Source organism: Sus scrofa, chromosome 4 (genome assembly GCF_000003025.6).
Source record: "Sus scrofa isolate TJ Tabasco breed Duroc chromosome 4, Sscrofa11.1, whole genome shotgun sequence".
In the NCBI taxonomy this organism is placed as follows: domain Eukaryota; kingdom Metazoa; phylum Chordata; class Mammalia; order Artiodactyla; family Suidae; genus Sus; species Sus scrofa.
In genome coordinates, this window is record NC_010446.5 from 98,387,949 (window position 1) to 98,405,905 (window position 17,957).

Sequence of the window (17,957 nt, forward strand, 5' to 3'; positions counted from 1 at the left end):
CAAACGTATGCTTTTTCTCTTATTAGGAGATGCTGTCCATGTTGGGAGACCAGAGCAACAGTTACAACAATGAAGAATTTCCTGATCTAACTATGTTTCCCTCTTTTTCAGAATAGAACTATTGGGGTGAGGATAAGGGGTGGGGGAGAAAAAAAAATCACCATTTGTTTTTAAAAAGCAGATCTTTCTGTAAACAGAATAAAAGTTCCTCTCCCTTCCCTTCCCTCACCCCTAATATATACCCTCTTTCCCTTCTGACCTTTCCCTTGTCTTCCTGCCTCTCTGAGATAACATTTGTAGAAGAAACGGAGTGAATCCTCAAGGCTTTGGGGATCCTTTGAGGCTGCATTAGGTTAAGAATGCCTTTCCTTATGTCTCCTGAATGGAAATTTGTGCCGAGGTGATTTGTGCTAGGGTCAAGGAGCAGGTTAGAGAACCTGACATCCATTATTTGCCTTGGATACAATGGCTTATTTTTGAAAAGAAATTCAGAATAAGGTGGGGGAGAGGAGAAATGTCCTTATGTTTGAGGACCATGAAATATGGTAGGTATACATAGGGCTTTAGGAAGTGAGCATAGGCTCTTTCTGCTGCCGGTGAGCAAATGCTCTGGAAAGAAACATGAGTAAGGAAGTGTGTGTGAGAGAGGATGTGTGTGTGCACACATCCGTGTGTGTGTGTGTGTATGCATGCGTGAGTGTGCACATGTTTGTATCTGTGTTTGTTCCTTTCTCCCTATTAGGGAGTTATGCAAAATTTGTCCCAGATTTTATCTTTGTCTTTCTCTGTGTTTTTCAAAGAGTCCTAAGGAGTTAAATCTTCCAGGTATTTTCCATTTAGTATTGCAGCCAAAGAGTATTTAAATAAATGTCTTTGCTGCACTTATATATATGCCCAGCTGATATGCAACTGTAAGCAAATGTGTAAAGTCTTCTGTTGGTATGGTTGGTTTCTCATTGAACATATGTAATGATAAAGCTGGGTCACTCCTGCTTTTGGTGCTCTCACCTTATATGGAAGATCTGCAAACATTACAGAAATAGGCTGGCAAGATAAACACTTTCAGAAACCCTCTACTTGCCCATAAGGGTAATGCTGCATTTTTCTGTCAGAGTCACATATGAGGTGTGTTCTGTAGAGGTTATTTCTGCATGGAAACTCAACTTCTTGGATTAGCAGTCCCAGTGAAAATCCTCACCGCTGGAGTTTAAGCCAAATACCAAGCCTTCTTGCAAAGTATCCAGTCTGCCAGAAACTGAGATTTAGGTCTCTTTGGGCCTATGGTTCTTTCCTCTTTGCTCCCTCTCCAGTCTTGAGATTGGATTTTGCTTTCTAGTACAAGTGTAACGAATCCATGTGATAGATGGGAATTTCACTCCCATCTCAACAGGGTCACTTAGTCATTAACTATAGCCATATAAATGCGGATACAGGTTACTACTCTCACTTTTTACCTTCCTCAGGTAACAGTCATGTGTATCAGCCTGGTTTTTTTTTTTTTTTTTTTTTTTTTTTTTTTTTTTTTTTTTTGGCTCAGGCCAGTATCTTAAGTGCAAGACTGAATTAATAAGGAGAAGACATTAAATGTAGCCATAGAGGACTGAGGAGCACAGGTGGCCTTGGAGAGGCTGAGAGAATGTTGTTAGGTTTCCCTCCCTTTTGTCTCCAATTGGTGCCACGTAGAGGAATGGAAAGGAGACAGTTTATTTTTTTATTCTATGTGCACACATACAGTATACATATATATTTATATCACAATTTAAGAAACCAAAAAGTTGAGTTTCCAATGAGATCCTTGTTTTTTTAATAATTGACTTTTTAAATGTGATCAGGACTATAATATTGTACAGTTATTATAGGGCTTTTGGGGGTGGGGAGGGGTGGGAGAAGATGCTCTGGGGGTTTTGTTTCTGCTTTTCCTTCAGGGTTTTATTTTTGATTTTTTTTTTTTCTTCTTGTTGGCCATTTCTGTACTGCTGGCATCTGTGCTGAGCCTTACAACAGTGGCAAAAATAATGACATGTAGCAAAGATTTTAAAACAAAATATTTTTTCCTTTTGTAAACTCTCTTGTGTTGTGTGATCTTGATTTCATCTTTATTATTCCTTCCCAGCTCATAAAAAACAAACACCCACAGCCAGTTGAGTCCATAGCATGATCTTCAGATATACAAACATAAAGCACAGCATGTCTATAATTTCAGGAATCAGAAATCATAGGGCTCTGATCACTCAGCATTCCTTGGTTGTCCTCCTGATCCTGACTCATCCTGAGTAAAATCATCAGGGACATCTGACCATGGGATGAGGGTTGGGGGATTGCCCAGGTCCTTGGGAGAGGGGGACAGTTGGGACCGGAGATCAGGAGGCACATCTAGATTCCTTCCCTCAGTATGTCCTCTCTTCTGAATTTAAAGAAATTAGGGATGGGGAGATTTAAAACTACTCAAGTCTAGACCTGGTCTCCCTCTAGGACAGTGTTTTTATTAGGAAATCTTAAAACCTGTAAGTATAAACGCGTGTTCTTGAGGGTCTGTGTATGTAACCCAGCTAGTAATGAATCTAGATTCCATGTATTATCCTTTTTCCAAAGACCCTCTTTACTCTCCACCCCCCACATATTTATGGAAGAAAACATTTGGGGATGTGGTTTGGGAATGAACTAGATTCTTATGATCTGTCACATGCCTGGGTGTTGGGGGGAGAAGCATTTGGAGACACTCATATGACTGGACCTGGATTGGGGATTTTAATAATTGAGAGAGACAAAGTTCATCAGGCATCCTACCATCAGAGTTTTAGCAACGAAGAAGTCACATGTGAATTTGTCAGTGCTTGTGTTGATTCAAGTGCTGTGATAAATAACCAGGAGTACTGTTTTTGGTTACTTTTGGAACTGGTTTCATCTGGCCTTTCTGGGCGTATCCTTCCTCAGCAAAACCGTGTTAATTTGGGAAAGCTTTTCCCTTTCCTGAAAGCAATGACAGTTTTTAACCAACTGATTACAAATGATTTTGGAGCCTGTGGCTTCCCTTACATACTCTTTTCTAGTCTTTTGTGTTCATTTCCTCATTCCTGATGTGAGGGTAATACACACATTCAAAAATTGAGGTTTAAAATTAGGAGAGAAGGATAATAATAGATGTAATCCCCAAATATTATTTATAACATATATATATACACATATATATATATATATATCATGTAATAAAAGTGAAAGATGGGAGAGACTAGGACTGTATTTGTCCCCCAAAGAGAAGGTAACCCCCAACTTGGGTAATATGTATTGAAGCCTTTTTTTTTGGTCTGATCTCAAAGGCAGACAGCAATGTGAAAGTAAATACCTAACAACTCCGCACCCTGGCCCACGTGCTCCACATTCACACAGAAACGATGCAAATCCCCTGCCTCCTTCCCTCCTCCCTAATCTCTCTTTCAGCATTTCTATCCCTACTGCCCTCCCCTATCCAAATTTTCCAGCCAGCAGCTAGAGCTGACTTCCGCAATCCTGATGGAATAAATCCAGCGCCCCTAGTCATCCGTCCACATTATCCACACTTCCCTGCCGCGACGAGCCCAGAGAACAGATCCCCATCAGCAGGTAACGTTTTCAACTTACTCTGTCTTTTAGCTTCTCATTCCTGCTAGCTCTCCATTTTTAGGAAAATTAGGAACATAGTGACTTGGGGATCAAAATGAACTTTATAGGCTTTGTGGATGAAAACTAATGCCCTTCTTAGGTCATTTCCTGGACAAATAAAATCTGTCTGGAAATCTTTAGGACTCCTTTTATGATTTGTAAATACGTATATGTGGTTGCTAGTGAAAGCAAAAAATATAGAGGATCCTTTGCCCAACCCTCAAAGAGTGGCCTCTTGGGGTTTTTGTTTGGGCCAAAGATATCAAAGGGTTAATTTACTAACAGGAAGAGAGGTTTGGGAGGTGGTAGCTCAGTACTTCCTACTCTTCAAGACATTTCAGTGCCCCTTAATACTCCAGATACTAAATGTTGTGCTGGACATTTTGTCAGTTTGCAAAGATCGCACAAAAATGGACGTAATTTGAAAATTATGCAAGCTGTGTGACTTGCTACAGACTAACTTGCGCTTAAAATGGAGGACACATAATTACAAGCCACCACAAGAAGTGAATGAAGCTAAACTTCTGAAAAGCTGTGTCTCTAATGATCATAGAACATTCCTTTTCTGTCTAACGTTCTTCTAGCAAACTTTGGTTCTGAGGTTTTTTGTCCTGTGAGGCAGATGCAGAGGGTTTTGTAGGGGTTTTGGTCGAAAAAGAAAGAAAAGCTTTCCTGCCCACAGCAGCTGGTTGAGATTAGGACAGTTTCCTGAAGAGAAAGGAGGAAGAAATACCTAAGAAGACAGAATACACCTGAGAGAGAAAAGGAAATGCTGTCAAAATTTCCCTTGTCCTCTCCTGGTAAGATCAGAAGCATCAGAATTTAGGCAAAGAACAAAAGAATGCCTAGAAATGATCAGGAAGCAAAAACTTAGCTGGAAATCTCTCCTTTGTGTATATTCTCCAACCCATTCATCCCATCCTGCATTTGTTTTTTCCATCTCCTTCAAGTCTGCATGGACATTGGAGCAGTTTTTGTGCTCATCCTGATTGTCCATTTTCTAAACCTTTTCTGGTTGTCTGTGCAAGTGTGTGTGTGTGGAATCTTCCTAGGTCAAAGTACTTGGAACCAGAGGTATCAGCACTCCATCCAAACCCAGACCCTTCCTATCACTGTTTGTTTTATCATATGGAAATCACCCTCAATTTTTCTGCTTTCCTTACAAAGCCTAGTTTTCTTCTGCCTCATGTTTCAGAGAAAGGGGTTTTTAACTTTGGGTTCATAAACTCCCCAGAATTATTGTGTGTGCATTCATTTTTCTGGTGAGAGGGACTACAGTGGGTTGCAAATTTTTGTTAGCTTCTCATGGAAGTCTGTGACCTAAAGATTAAGAATTACTGGTCTGAGAATATGGTTCCAGCTATTTCCTCATTCCCAAGCCAGGTTAGGAACCCCTTGGCAAATAGAAGTGTCTCCCCTAATTATCTCCTTCCCCCAGGATGTGGGGGCTCAAGGTTGTACTACTGCTGCCTGTGATGAGCTCTGCTCTATACCCTGAGGAGATACTGGATACCCAGTGGGAGCTATGGAAGAAGACCTACAGGAAGCAGTATAACAGCAAGGTGCCTGGGAACCTGGAGGGGAACATGGTGGGAGGGCTGGAACCTGAGACCTCCAATCCTAGGTTCCAGACTCCCTTCCTCAACCCAATACCTTAATTACCTCAAGCAAATCTGCCCCTGTTCCCTGACTATTAACATACACTTTTCTCTTTTTGGCCACACCTGTGGCATGTGGAAGTCCTGTGGGCCAGGGATTGAAACTGTATCATGGCAGTGACAATGCTGGATCCTTAACCACTAGGCCACCAGGGAACTCCTTAACATATACTTTCCATTCCTAATCCTCTATTCACCCTCCATCAAGTCTTACCCTTCCTTTTCTTTATAACTGCCTTATATTTCTCTTTCGGGAAGGCTTCTCAGATTAATGCGATTAATCCGTAAGCAGTTTTTTTTTTTTTCTATACATCTCTCTAGAGGTTTGTATCCTATTATTTGCATTTGTTTACGTATTTCTCTTTGTATGCTCTCAATCCCATGATTATTTCCCCAACTAGATTGTAAACTTCTGTGATTTTAAATTTAATCTCTTCTCCTAAAAACCTGCATGGTATTAGGTATGTAACTTTCTACACAGGATACAGTCTATGCCAATACTGACAATGCTCTGTGTAGGTGGATGAAATCTCTCGGCGTTTAATTTGGGAAAAAAACCTGAAGCATATTTCCATCCATAATCTTGAGGCCTCTCTTGGGGTTCATACGTATGAACTGGCCATGAACCACTTGGGCGATATGGTGAGTTGAGCCTCAGCTCCTGGTCTATCTGCCCTGTTTGCCTTGGTTCCTTTCTTATGCCTGGCTTCTTTCTTCTTTGTACCAGACCAGTGAAGAAGTGGTTCAGAAGATGACTGGACTCAAAGTACCCCCCTCTCATTCCCGCAGTAATGACACCCTTTATATCCCAGACTGGGAAGGCAGAACCCCAGACTCTATTGATTATCGGAAGAAAGGATATGTTACTCCTGTCAAAAACCAGGTACCCTCTTTTTTCTTGGGTGTGAGTATATAAGCTGGCATGACTGCTTCCTTTTTCTGTTTCTTTATCTTAAGGTAGGAGGACACCAGGAGAGAGGGCAAAGAATTAATTTACCTCTTCCCCTGCTAAGAGAATAAATAAAGCCTATTCTGTTATTTAACTCATCAGCATTTTTTTTTTTTTTGGCTGTCCTGTGACATGTGGAGGTCCCTGGCCAGAGATCAGACCTGACCTGAGCCGCAGCTGCAGCAATGCCAGATCCTTAACCTACTGTGCCTGGCCTGGGATTGAACCTGCATCCCAGGGTTCCCAAGATGCCACAGATCCTGTTGCTCCACAGCAGGAACACCTCATCACCTATTTTTGTACATTTAAGTTATTTCTGGTTTGTCTATTTTTATAAGTGGTATTGCTGTAAGCACCTGTGTGCATATATTTTGTACATATATACAAATATTTATGCAAAATAAATCCTAAAATTGGAATCAATAGGTCAGAGGGAATCATCCCAAAAAAGTTTTTACAATCTTACATTCTTACCAGCGTGAGAATGTCAGTTTTCCCACAACCTTAACTATGCTGATTACATCAACCAGATGAACCGCTGATTTAGCATTTATTCAACAAACTCATTTTTTTTTCAGAACCTACCAGATATAGTTCTAGGCAACAGAGCTTCAAGATGACTAAGAATATAACCAGTGTCCTCAAGAAATCCCCAACCTTAAAAAATAGAAAGGACAGGAAAGAAAGAAAAATGGATAATCTAGCTGAGCAAACACTAATAACAATAGCTAGCACTTTTTGAGAGACTATTATTATTATACGTAGTAGTTCATCCTTTATATGAATTAATTTTTTAATCCTTATAATCCCATTAAGTATATTGTTATTATCCACAATTTACACATAAGGAGAGTGAGGTACAGAGATGTTTAGTAATTTACTCAAGGTCATATTCTATTGCACAGGCAATGCAGATGGCCCCCACCTTCTGATGGTTCACCTTATGATTTTTTTGTCTTCATGATGGTGTGAAAGTGATAGGCATTCCACAGAAACTGTACTTCAAGTTTTGAATTTTGAACATTTCCCAGGCTAGTGATAAGTGGTATGATGTCATCTCTTAATGCTGGGCTGTGGCAGTGAGCCACCACTCCCAGTGAGTCACGTGATCCTGAGGGTAAACGACCAGTACCCTTACAGTCATTCTGCTTCTCACTTTCAGTACAGTATTCAGTAGATGACATGACATAGTCAACATGTTATTATAAAACAGTCCTTATGTTAGATGATTTTGCCCACCTTTAGGCTACCCTAAGTGTTCTGAGTATGTTTAAAGTAGGCTAGGCTCAGCTATAATGTTCAGTATATTAGAGGTATTAAATGCATTTTCAAATTACTATGTTTTCAATTTATAATGGATTTATTGGAGGAAGATCTGTATTCTCTTCTGCTTTAGTACAGCTAATGGGAACAATAGTGACAACAATAGAACAATAGAACAATGCAATAAATGCTAAATGAAGGGAAATAGGAATACTTCATAGCAAAGGGGACAGGTGCTAGAATTTATAAAATGTATAGAATTTCATAGGACAGGTAGAAGGAATAAACAAAGTATGACAACAATGACTGATAATTTCTCTGCTATGTCTCTCAGGGTCAGTGTGGTTCCTGTTGGGCTTTTAGCTCTGTGGGGGCCCTGGAGGGCCAACTCAAGAAGAAAACTGGCAAACTCTTAAATCTGAGTCCCCAGAACCTGGTGGATTGTGTGTCTGAGAATGATGGCTGTGGAGGGGGCTACATGACCAATGCCTTCCAGTATGTGCAGAAGAACCGTGGCATTGACTCAGAAGATGCCTACCCATACGTGGGACAGGTGAGACTGTCCCTCACAGTCATAGAGCTCTGCAATGGCTCCTCCTTCCCCAGCACGGCATTTTGTACTGGAAACAGTTACAGAAATCAGATTTTGTTACGCTGTCCAGCTTTCTTTTCTTTCTTTCTTTCTTTTTTTTTTCTTTTTAGGGCCATACTTGTGACATATGGAAGTTCCTGGGCTAGGGGTCATATAGGAGCTACAGCTGCCAACCAGCACCACAGCCATGGCAACACTGGATCCAAACTGCATCTGTGACCTTTGCTGCAGCTTGTGGCAACACTGGATCCTTAGCTCACTGTGTGAGGCCAGGGATCGAGCTCATGTCCTCATGGATACTAGTCAGGTTCTTAACCTGCTGAGCCACAATGGGAACTCCTCCTGTCCAGCTTTCTTGATGGGGATTATTTCCCACAGAAAGCAAGATTCCCACAGGCTGGGGGAATTTGTGGAGCTTAGGCTACCATGGTTCTTACCTGCCTCTCTGCCCTGGAGTGAAAATGGAGGACAGGTTATCCCATAGACTCTGAGTAGGTCTCTATAACTCTCTGCTTAACTCCTCTACTCCCATCACAAAACACCAGACCCACCATGCTAATTTCATGAATAGTGTGACTTTATTTTGTATCAACTCAGTGTGGGTTTGGGGAACATTTAAGCAAATTGTGTAAATTAACATGCTAACATGTATAAAATGAGGGAAAAAACAAAATTGCTTCAAAGTTATTGCAATTTTAGAGCTCAATTCATTTCTTCTTAAAAGGTCCTTTAGTAATAGGAACATCTTCCTTATCTAAAAAGAAGATCTGATGGCTTTTTATATACACGGGGTTGATAATAAAATCTGAGGCCTTTGCAACAGGTGCTTTTGATGCAGGGATAGCAAGTTTGAGTAATACAAGTGATGGCTACCATGCTAAGCCAGGTACTTTGTGCATGTTCTCATTTAATCCTCATGAAAGCCCTGTAAGGTACCCTTACCCTCATTTTATAGGTGAGGACGTTGACACTCAAGGAGATAAAATAGCATAATTGAATTCACACCACAAGTTATGTAACAGAACCAGGATCTACCTTTCAGATCTGTTTATCTCTGCAAACATTCCCAGGCAGGTCTTCTATGCCTACATACAAGAATTTCCATACTAGAATATAATACCTTGGAACAGAATTTTCTGAGTCTTGGGGTATGCACATCTTCAAATTTACTAGATAATGTCAAATTGTTTACCAAAATATTTGGAAAATTTTATATTCCCACCTGCACAGTATAAGAAATCTCATTGAGGAGTTCCTATCATGGCTTAGCAGAAACGAACCTGACTAGTATCCATGAGGATGCAGGTTCGATTCCTGGCCTTGATCAGTGGGTTCAGGATTCGGCATTGTGTGGCTGTGGTGTAGGCCGGTGGCTACAGCTCTGATTTGACCCCTAGCCTGGGAATCTCTGTATGCCCTGGGTGTGGTCCTAAAAAGGCAAAAAAAAAAAAAAAAAAAAAAGAAAAAAAAAAAAGAAATCTCATTGACTCATATTTTCATCAATATGCTTATCTGGCCATCTGCATTTCTTCTTCAGGGAATTGTCTGTTTATTTTATCTGTTTTGCCCACTTTTAATTAAGAGTGTTGTTATCTTTCTGATTTTTAAGAATTTTTAGGAAGTTATGTGGATACTAATGCTAAGTGTGTTGCAGGCTTATTTTTCATTTCATTCTCTTTATGATGTCTTTCAATCCAGAAAAGTTCTTAATGTTGGCACAGAAAAATTATTTTTTTTTACTTTGGTAATTTGTGTCTTTTAAAAATCCAATAGCAGTAGTTTTTTTAAATTTGTGTTTAGTCATCTGAAATGATAGCTGCTACAATAAAATACTCACTAATTTAAATGACTGAACCAACTAGATACTCAACAACTTACAGAGTAAAGTCACTTCAACACATCCTCACAACACTGGCCACATCAAAAGTACTGTACTTCATAAATTTCATTGCATTATTACTTCATGTTACTGTTTTTTAGCTGCCAAGGTATACAAGGCAGAGAAATTGCAAGTTGTACCTGGAAACAATTTTCTTTCATCTGTATATAATTTTTAGAACTGCTGGGTCCTGAAACCATGTTTGAACTCGGGGGCTGCCTTAACAGGTTAGCTTTTTAATTCTCAATACATCAGGTCATTTAGTGAGATAACTCAAATGTGGCAAAATATCCTTTTTTAAATTGTCAAATATTCTTTTGGCAACTTTTTGTTGTCACGTGATATTTAAAAATTAAATCCCATCAGTGTGTACAAAAAAACTGATTCATGTTTGCAATTTTTTCCGTGTTGATTAACCTAGGCAGCCAATGTAAAGTCTGTCTAACTTTTTTTTAAATAAATATTATTAGAACTAGTAGTTAATCACTTATCCTTTGAAAGCTTGGCTCATTTATTCGGTACCATATTAACCAGTTTGTTGAGAGATAGTTTAATAGCTTAGAGACTGAATAATTTAGATGAAAATGATATAATATTTAAACCCTATTTTGCAATTGAAGGAGCAATTGACTTATAATTTTTTTCTCCTATCTCCTCAAATGATCTCTTCAGCATTTTAGAGCAAGGTGGAATGATTTTGGTCTCATAATCAATTAAAGTGAAGAATTAGCCATATAATATATGTGTTCCATTTTTTAACATCCTGAATCTTAGACAGCTGTTCTCTTTATCTACTTTAGAGTTTTTAAAAGCAGTCATTGTCCAAAACTTCTCTTCTCATATGAACATGTAAATGAACAGAAAGAGCTAAAGAAAAACAAAGTTTTATAAAAAGAGATCTGATAGAGCAGTAGCCAGATAACACAGTTAATATAAGTTGATTCCAGCCGTAAGGGACATTATTTTTACTTTAATGTGTAATCACATGATATCTTTCCAAATCCATTCCCTATATATTTTCTTTTACTTATAGTTATGCAATTTTTGGCACTAGGCAGCATCAAAGGTTTAGATCATGTGGTAGAGGACAAAATAATCTTGAGAAATTATTGAGAGAGCAGACTACTGTAATCTTAGAATATCATATCAAATGCTGCCATTATTGTTAATATTTAGATAATGTGTTTTTTTTTTTTTTTCCTAGGGCTGCACCTGCAGCATATGGAAGTTACCAGGCTAGGGGTCAAATCGAAGCTGCAGCTGCTGGCCTACCCCACAGCCATAGCAATGCAGGATCTGAGTCGCATCTGCAGCTTACACTGCAGCTTGCAGCAACACTGGATCCCTAATCCACTGAGCGACGCCAGGGATCGAACCTGCAGCCTCATGGATACTAGCTGGGTTCTTAACCTGCTGAGCCACCATGGGAACTCCCAGATAATGTATTCTTGTAGATTTAACTTTTATTTTTTTTTAGGGCCACACCCCTGGATACTAGTTGGGTTTGTTACTGCTGAGCCACAACAGGAACTCCTAACTTTAGTGTTTTGAAGGGGTAGTCTGTAGGGAAGTGACCTGTCCAAAAGAATACATGCCTTGACATGGTTTACCATTAGATTCTATAATTGTGGCTTGACAATGAAACATATCATTTTAATGAGACCTGTAAAACATAATATTGGAAGTCATAGGCTAAATTGCTAAGTTAATTTGTTTATTTGTTTTAGTTAATTAATTTGTTTTAGTGTCATTTTATGTGCTTTTGCCTCTATCTCTCATGAAAGTACAAGGGTCCAGCCAAAACTTTTGGCCTGATATATGTGCATGGGGCCAAGGTCCTCCCTCTAGCTAGGCCTTGTCCTCCTCCCCACACAGCGGCTCGTGCCTCCCTGCCTCCCAAGAAACACACATGCTACATTGCCAGAAGATAGTTGTGCTTTCAAAAAAATCTCATTTCAGAAATCTTTCTCTACCTTTAGGTAATAAAAATATTCTCTTTTCCATGCTTTAAAACTACCTGGGAGTTCCTGTCATGGCTCAGTGGTTAACAAATCTGATTAGCTTCCATCAGAATGCAGGTTTGACTCTCGGCCTTGCTCAAGGGTTAATGATCCGGTGTTGCTGTGGCTGTGATGTAGGCCAGCAACTGCAGCTCTGATTCAACCCTTAGTCAGGGAACTTCCACATGCCATGAGTGCAACCCTAAAAAGCAAAATAAATAAATAAATAAAATAAAACAAAACCACCTGGAACTAATTTTTGTGTATGGTGCAAGGTATCCATTTTTTTGTTCTTTTTTTTATAGTTGTCGAAAATGGTGAGAAGGGAACAGACCCTCTCTAGAGACTCTAGTCGCTGCCCCTATTAGTGCTCTGACATCACCCAAAACATTGGCAGAATTTCTCACTCACTGATTCACTACCTGTTGCTGAGTCCTAGTTCTATTTCAACCTTTCTGGTTTTTTCCAGGATGAAAATTGTATGTACAACCCAACAGGCAAGGCAGCTAAGTGCAGAGGGTACAGAGAGATCCCTGAGGGAAATGAAAAAGCCCTGAAGAGGGCAGTGGCCCGAGTGGGACCTGTCTCTGTGGCCATTGATGCAAGCCTGACCTCCTTCCAGTTTTACAGCAAAGGTAAGGAGCTGTTCCTATAGTGCATAATTGACTGTCTCTTATGATGTGGGCCGGGCAGCTTCTTGAAGGCTACTGAGCATTTTTAGTACTTGTTTCCATATTCAGACGAAGTCTGCCAGAGAGAAACAGCTGCCACAGCACAGAGCCTTAAACCCTCCTGACGGGGACGGGATTCTTTAGAAGGTCTCCTAGTGTGGGAGACCCACAAGGTGACTCTTGGATTGCAGAAAGCTTCACCTTGATCGTTTGTTTCCTAGGTGTGTATTACGATGAAAACTGCAATAGCGATAATCTCAACCACGCGGTCTTGGCAGTGGGATATGGGATCCAGAAGGGAAAAAAGCACTGGATAATTAAAAACAGGTAATGATGGGAACACAACGTTTGTCACTCAATCAACTTCTTCACACTCAACTTCAACTCCAACTTCCCAAAATTCCTTTCTTTCTCTCAAATCAAGAGAAAGTTGGTGTTCCCATTGTGGCTCAGTGGTAATGAACCCAACTAGTATCCATGAGGAAGCGGGTTCGAGCTCTGATCTTGCTCAGTAGATTAAGGATCTAGCATTGCCATGAGTTTGCAAGGCTTGGATCCTGTGTGGCTGTGGCTGTGGCTGTGATGTAGGCCAGCAGTTGCAACTCTGATTTGACCCCTTAGCCTGGGAACCTCCACATGGCATGGGTGCAGCCCTAAAAATGGTTTAAAAAAAGAGAGTTTTCTCAGACATTTCAGTTCTTCTTTCCCAACCAGAGGCTATTAATTCTAACCTTGAATGGCCAGACAGCAGTACTAAAGGTACATGTTGGGCAGCTGCTCTATGTTCAAGGTGGTTAGTCATGTACACAAACAAGTGAGCAAATACCTGTCTTTGGTGAACTCACAGCCCCGTAAGAAAGACAGACCTAGCTAAGGAGAACATAAAGTAGCACCAAGGACCAGCAGGGGATTGGTATTATTTTTTCTTTCTTTATTCTCCAGTGTAATCAGTTTTGGGGGTGGTTTCCATCATTAGTCTGTCTAAAGCAGTAGGGAACAATACAAAAAATATGAAGTTTTAATATCCTCTTGTGCAGCTTTTTTGCCCTCCCGGATATATTTAGGAGAGACATATATAAGAACTGGCCAAAAATTTTGAAATCTGGGAGTTCCCATCGTGGCACAGTGGTTAACAAATCTAAGAACCATGAGGTTGCAGGTTCGATCCCTGCCCTTGCTCAGTGGGTTAAGGATCCGGTGTTGCCGTGAGCTGTGGTGTAGGTTGCAGACGGCAGCTCGGATCCCGAGTTGCTGTGGCTCTGGCGTAGGCCGGTGGCTACAGCTCCAATTAGACCCCTAGCCTGGGAATCTCCATATGCCGCAGAAGAGGCCCTAGAAAAGGCAAAAAGACCAAAAAAAAAAAAAAAATGAAGTCTGTAAAGAGAAACGCTTGTCAGAAAATAGATATGTACTAACCCCAACCTTCTAGTAGTAGATGCAAACTATTGCATTTAGAGTGGATAAGCAATGAGGTCCTCCTGTGTAGTGCAGGGAACTGTATCTAATCACTTGTGATAGAACGTGATGGAGGATAATGTGAAAAAAGGAATGTAGATATATGTATAACTGGGTCACTTTGCTATACAGCAGAAATTGACAGAACATTATAAATTCAACTATAATAAAAATGGGAATTTCCATTGTCACTCAGCAGTAAGGAAACCAATTAGGATCCATGAGGTCACAGGTTCGATCCCCGGCCTTGCTCAGTGGGTTAAGGGTCTGACATTGCTGTGAGCTGTGGTGTAGGTCATAGACACAGCTTGGATCTGGTGTTGCTGTGGCTGTGGTGTAGGCTAGCAGCTGCAGCTCTGATTAGACCCCTAGCCTGGGAACTTCCATATGCTGCGGGTGTGGCCCTAAAAAGAAAAAAAAAGTCTTCTTGATCTGAAAAAAAGAAAATAGATATGAACAACAAAATTTAGTGTTTCCTTATCTATTATTGGGAAGAAGTAAAACTACAGAGTACTTGACTCCTCATTTCGCTTTAGCCCCTTGTGAATCTGGGGGGGGCAGATTGGTGGGAACTATTCTTTTCCGTTCCTATGGGTCACACTACTCTGGCAGTAGCACTGATTAAATTTTCTGTCCTTGGTGCCCTCCAAGGAGCAGGAATTGAGGACACAGGCCATGGTAGTATGTAACCAAATTGGGCTTGCAGCCTGGAGGGTTGGCAGGATAGGATGTACGAGGCAAGGCTGAAAGTTGCTTCTAACCCAAAGCAACTTTGTTGTTGTTGTTGTTGTTGTTGAGCCTGTAGAAACATACAGAAGCTCCCAGGCCAGGGATCAAATCTATGCCGCAGCAGTGATCTGGGCCAGTGACAATGCTGGATTCTTAACCAACTGTGCCAGGAGGGAACTCCCAAAGCAGCTTTTTTATATGAGTTCCAACAAAGAGTGAACTGAGCACCTTTCTAAGAAGGTGTTCCTTTTCCCATAGCTTCTGTCTTTTGTGTTCTTCCTTTCTCAACTCTCAGCCCAGTCCTTTCTTGATCAAGTGCCAAGGATGGGGCTACAACCAGAGATCCAAGAAGGATAAAGGACACTCAGAGTTGCTGTCATGGCTCAGTGGAAATGAATCTGAGTAGTATCCAAGAGGATGGGTTTGATCCCTGGCCTCGCTCAGTGGGCTAAGGATCCAGTGTTGCCATGAGCTGTGGTATAGGTCACAGACGTGGCTCAAATCTGGCATTGCTGTGGCTGTGGCGTAGGTGAGGGTGCGGCCCTAAAAAGACAAAAAAAATAAATAAATAGAAAAATAAAGAACACACCCAGGCAGGATCAGGATCATTGGCGACCCCTGGAGAAGTGAACCGATACAAGTCTCAAGTAAAGGTACAAATCTTAAGTAAAATGTACCGGGTAATTGGAGAATTTTCTGGTTGGGGGAAAAAGGACAGAAAACTCATTAAAACAATTTAGGAAGACATGTAGACCAATCTCTCTTCTCTCTCTCTCTGACTGTCTCTGTCTATCTGTATTTAATCTTTCAATCTCTACTTATCTCCTTAGCAATCTCATCCATTCTCATAGCTTCATTCATCTCTCCTATGGATTTACTTCCAAACCAGGTTCACTAGTTTCAGCTTCTCTTGCCTCTTTCTTATACTCTAGACTCACATTTTCAAGATTACTCTGTATAAAACACAAATTGAATTATTTCACTCTCCTTATCAGAAAATTTCAGTGTCTCCCCTACTATGATGGGCCACAGAATCAAACTTGTTTTTGGCCTTACCCATGGCATATGGAAGTTCCCAGGGCCAGGGATTGAACCCGCATCTCAGCAGCTGCAGAGACAAAGCTGGATCCTTAACCCACTGCACCACAGTGGAAACACCTCAGCTGTATGATCTTAACACATGTCCGGTGCTTTCTTGCCTCTATTACTCATATCACACTCTCCTGCTGGCTTCCCATTTCCATAAGTCCAAATTCTATCAGCCTTTAAGGCTCAATTCAAATGCCACCTCTTTTTTTTATAAAGGCTTTTTTTGATCCCCTTGATCAGAAGCAATCTTTCCTGTAGCACTGTACCATCTCTCCATTTCTTAACTTTAAACTCTTTAAGGTAAAAACCATCTTTTTCATTTTTGTAAACATTTGTACCTAGCGCAATACTTAGTAAATATTTTAATGAATAAACTGAAGGTACTAAGTATTTTCCTTGATTGGTCCCACAGCTGGGGAGAAAACTGGGGCAACAAAGGCTATATCCTCATGGCTCGGAATAAGAACAACGCTTGTGGCATTGCCAACCTGGCCAGCTTCCCCAAGATGTGACTTCAGCCAGGCAACCTCATCCTGCTCTTCCATCCCTTCCATGATGGTGCAACTTACTGATGTACTTCAGAAGGGAACTGGTGTGTCTTTCCTGAAGCAGATGTAGTGATACAGAGCTGGTCCATCGGTTTCCCTCCTTGTTAGTACTTCAAGTGACACTCCTACTACTTTTCTGCTCTCCACCCCAAGGTCTTTATTTTTTCATTGTGGCCAGACCAGAGCTTTCCCTAACAGGTATACATTCTTAGGCTAGGAGATGTGACCACAGTCTGCCCTGTGTTGTCCTGGGCTGATGCTGTGTAAATAGAAGCTAGAGATCTTCAGATAGGCTAGATTCTCATATACAGGGACTAGATAGCTTTAACCACTCTAGAGGACTAAGGTGACCTGACTTCTCAGTCTCCACATTTACTTCTCTATCTTCAAGATAGAAATTGCCCCTCAATTAATAAATCTAGTCATAAATCTTTGGTACAAGCTTACATATACAGCAAATGTGTTTTCTTTTTCCTTCTTTGCATTTTTAAAGTAAACTGTATTTATCTCTTGTCTATAATTTAATAAATAGCTCTTTAATAAACATTCATTTTGTGTTGGATACTGTACTAGGTGCTGGAGACAAAAAGATGAACAAAGCATGTTCCTTATATTTGATGTGCTCACAGTTTGGAAATTCTATTGCATAAACAATTCATCCTAATTCATTTATTTGTTCATTCCTTCAGCAAACATTTATTAAGCGTTTACTCCATATTAAGAATTGTACTAGGAGTTCCCATTGTAGGTCAGTGGGTTAAAAACCTGACTAGTATCCATGAGGATATGGGTTTGATCCCTGGCCTCACTCAGTGGGTTAAGGATCTGGTGTTGCCACAAGCTGCAGGGTAGGTCTCAGAGGAAGCTCAGATCTGGCGTTGCCGTGGCTGTGGCATAGGCTCCAGCAGCAGCTCTGATTCAACCCCTAGCCTCGGAACCTATATATAACACAGGTGTGGCCCTAAAAAGAAAAAAATATTGTACTAAATTTGAGGGATTAAATGGATATAAAAAGATTTCAATATTTAATTCTGCGTAGGGACCAGATTAAGTGACACATAAACCTGAGTCTTGAAAAATATCTTAATGCCCTTTCTAGGTTCTAGAACCTAAAATTTTGTTGTCACCAAGAGAGGAAATCGAAACTCTTTTTTTTTTTTTTTTTTAAATCTTTTTGCTATTTCTTGGGCCGCTCCCGCGGCATATGGAGGTTCCCAGGCTAGGGGTCTAATTGGAGTTGCAGCCACCGGCCTATGCCAGAGCCACAGCAACAAGGGATCCGAGCCACATCTGCAACCTACACCACAGCTCACGGCAACGCCGGATCCTTAACCCACTGAGCAAGGGCAGGGATCGAACCCATAACCTCATGGTTCCTAGTCAGGTTTGTTAACCACTGCGCCACGATGGGAATTCCCCGAAACTCTTTATAATGATTCCCAAGCAATGTCAATTCTAAAAGAACTTAGCTAGCTAATAGTAAAT

At 40.7% G+C, this 17,957-nt stretch overlaps 2 protein-coding genes across 10 annotated transcripts in view; both read left to right on the top strand.

The window, feature by feature from the left end:
• Positions 1 to 2,064, top strand: part of ARNT (aryl hydrocarbon receptor nuclear translocator) — a 56,582-nt gene extending 54,518 nt beyond the window's left edge. For 7 of the 8 annotated variants that reach the window (XM_001929670.6, XM_005663493.3, XM_021088680.1 and 4 more), the window contains one exon: positions 27 to 2,064. In XM_001929670.6, the coding sequence (XP_001929705.4) occupies positions 27 to 116 (90 nt within the window). In that variant the 3' untranslated portion in view covers positions 117 to 2,064. The remainder of the gene's footprint in view (positions 1 to 26) is intronic. The other variant, NM_001315687.1, reaches the window with a different exon arrangement.
• CTSK (cathepsin K) lies at positions 1,511 to 17,021 on the top strand. Of its 2 annotated transcripts, XM_005663466.3 has the most exons (8): positions 1,511 to 3,600; positions 5,078 to 5,201; positions 5,817 to 5,939; positions 6,025 to 6,180; positions 7,844 to 8,062; positions 12,450 to 12,615; positions 12,873 to 12,978; positions 16,337 to 17,021. In XM_005663466.3, exons 2-8 carry the CDS (start codon positions 5,079 to 5,081, stop codon positions 16,434 to 16,436), a joined length of 993 nt encoding a protein of 330 aa, XP_005663523.1. In that variant the 5' UTR covers positions 1,511 to 3,600; position 5,078; the 3' UTR covers positions 16,437 to 17,021. The 2 variants fall into 2 exon arrangements, with proteins under 2 accessions (XP_005663523.1, NP_999467.1); NM_214302.1 differs by lacking the exon at positions 1,511 to 3,600 and having other exon boundaries at positions 16,337 to 16,436.

Excerpts from the sequence above, each read along its gene's own strand:
- CTSK (XM_005663466.3), top strand. The coding sequence starts at position 5,079 with ATGTGGGGGCTCAAGGTTGTACTACTGCTGCCTGTGATGAGCTCTGCT. Across the intron at positions 5,940-6,024 it reads TGAACCACTTGGGCGATATG|ACCAGTGAAGAAGTGGTTCA; the intron begins GTGAGTTGAGCC and ends TCTTTGTACCAG. Across the intron at positions 12,616-12,872 it reads CTTCCAGTTTTACAGCAAAG|GTGTGTATTACGATGAAAAC; the intron begins GTAAGGAGCTGT and ends TTTGTTTCCTAG.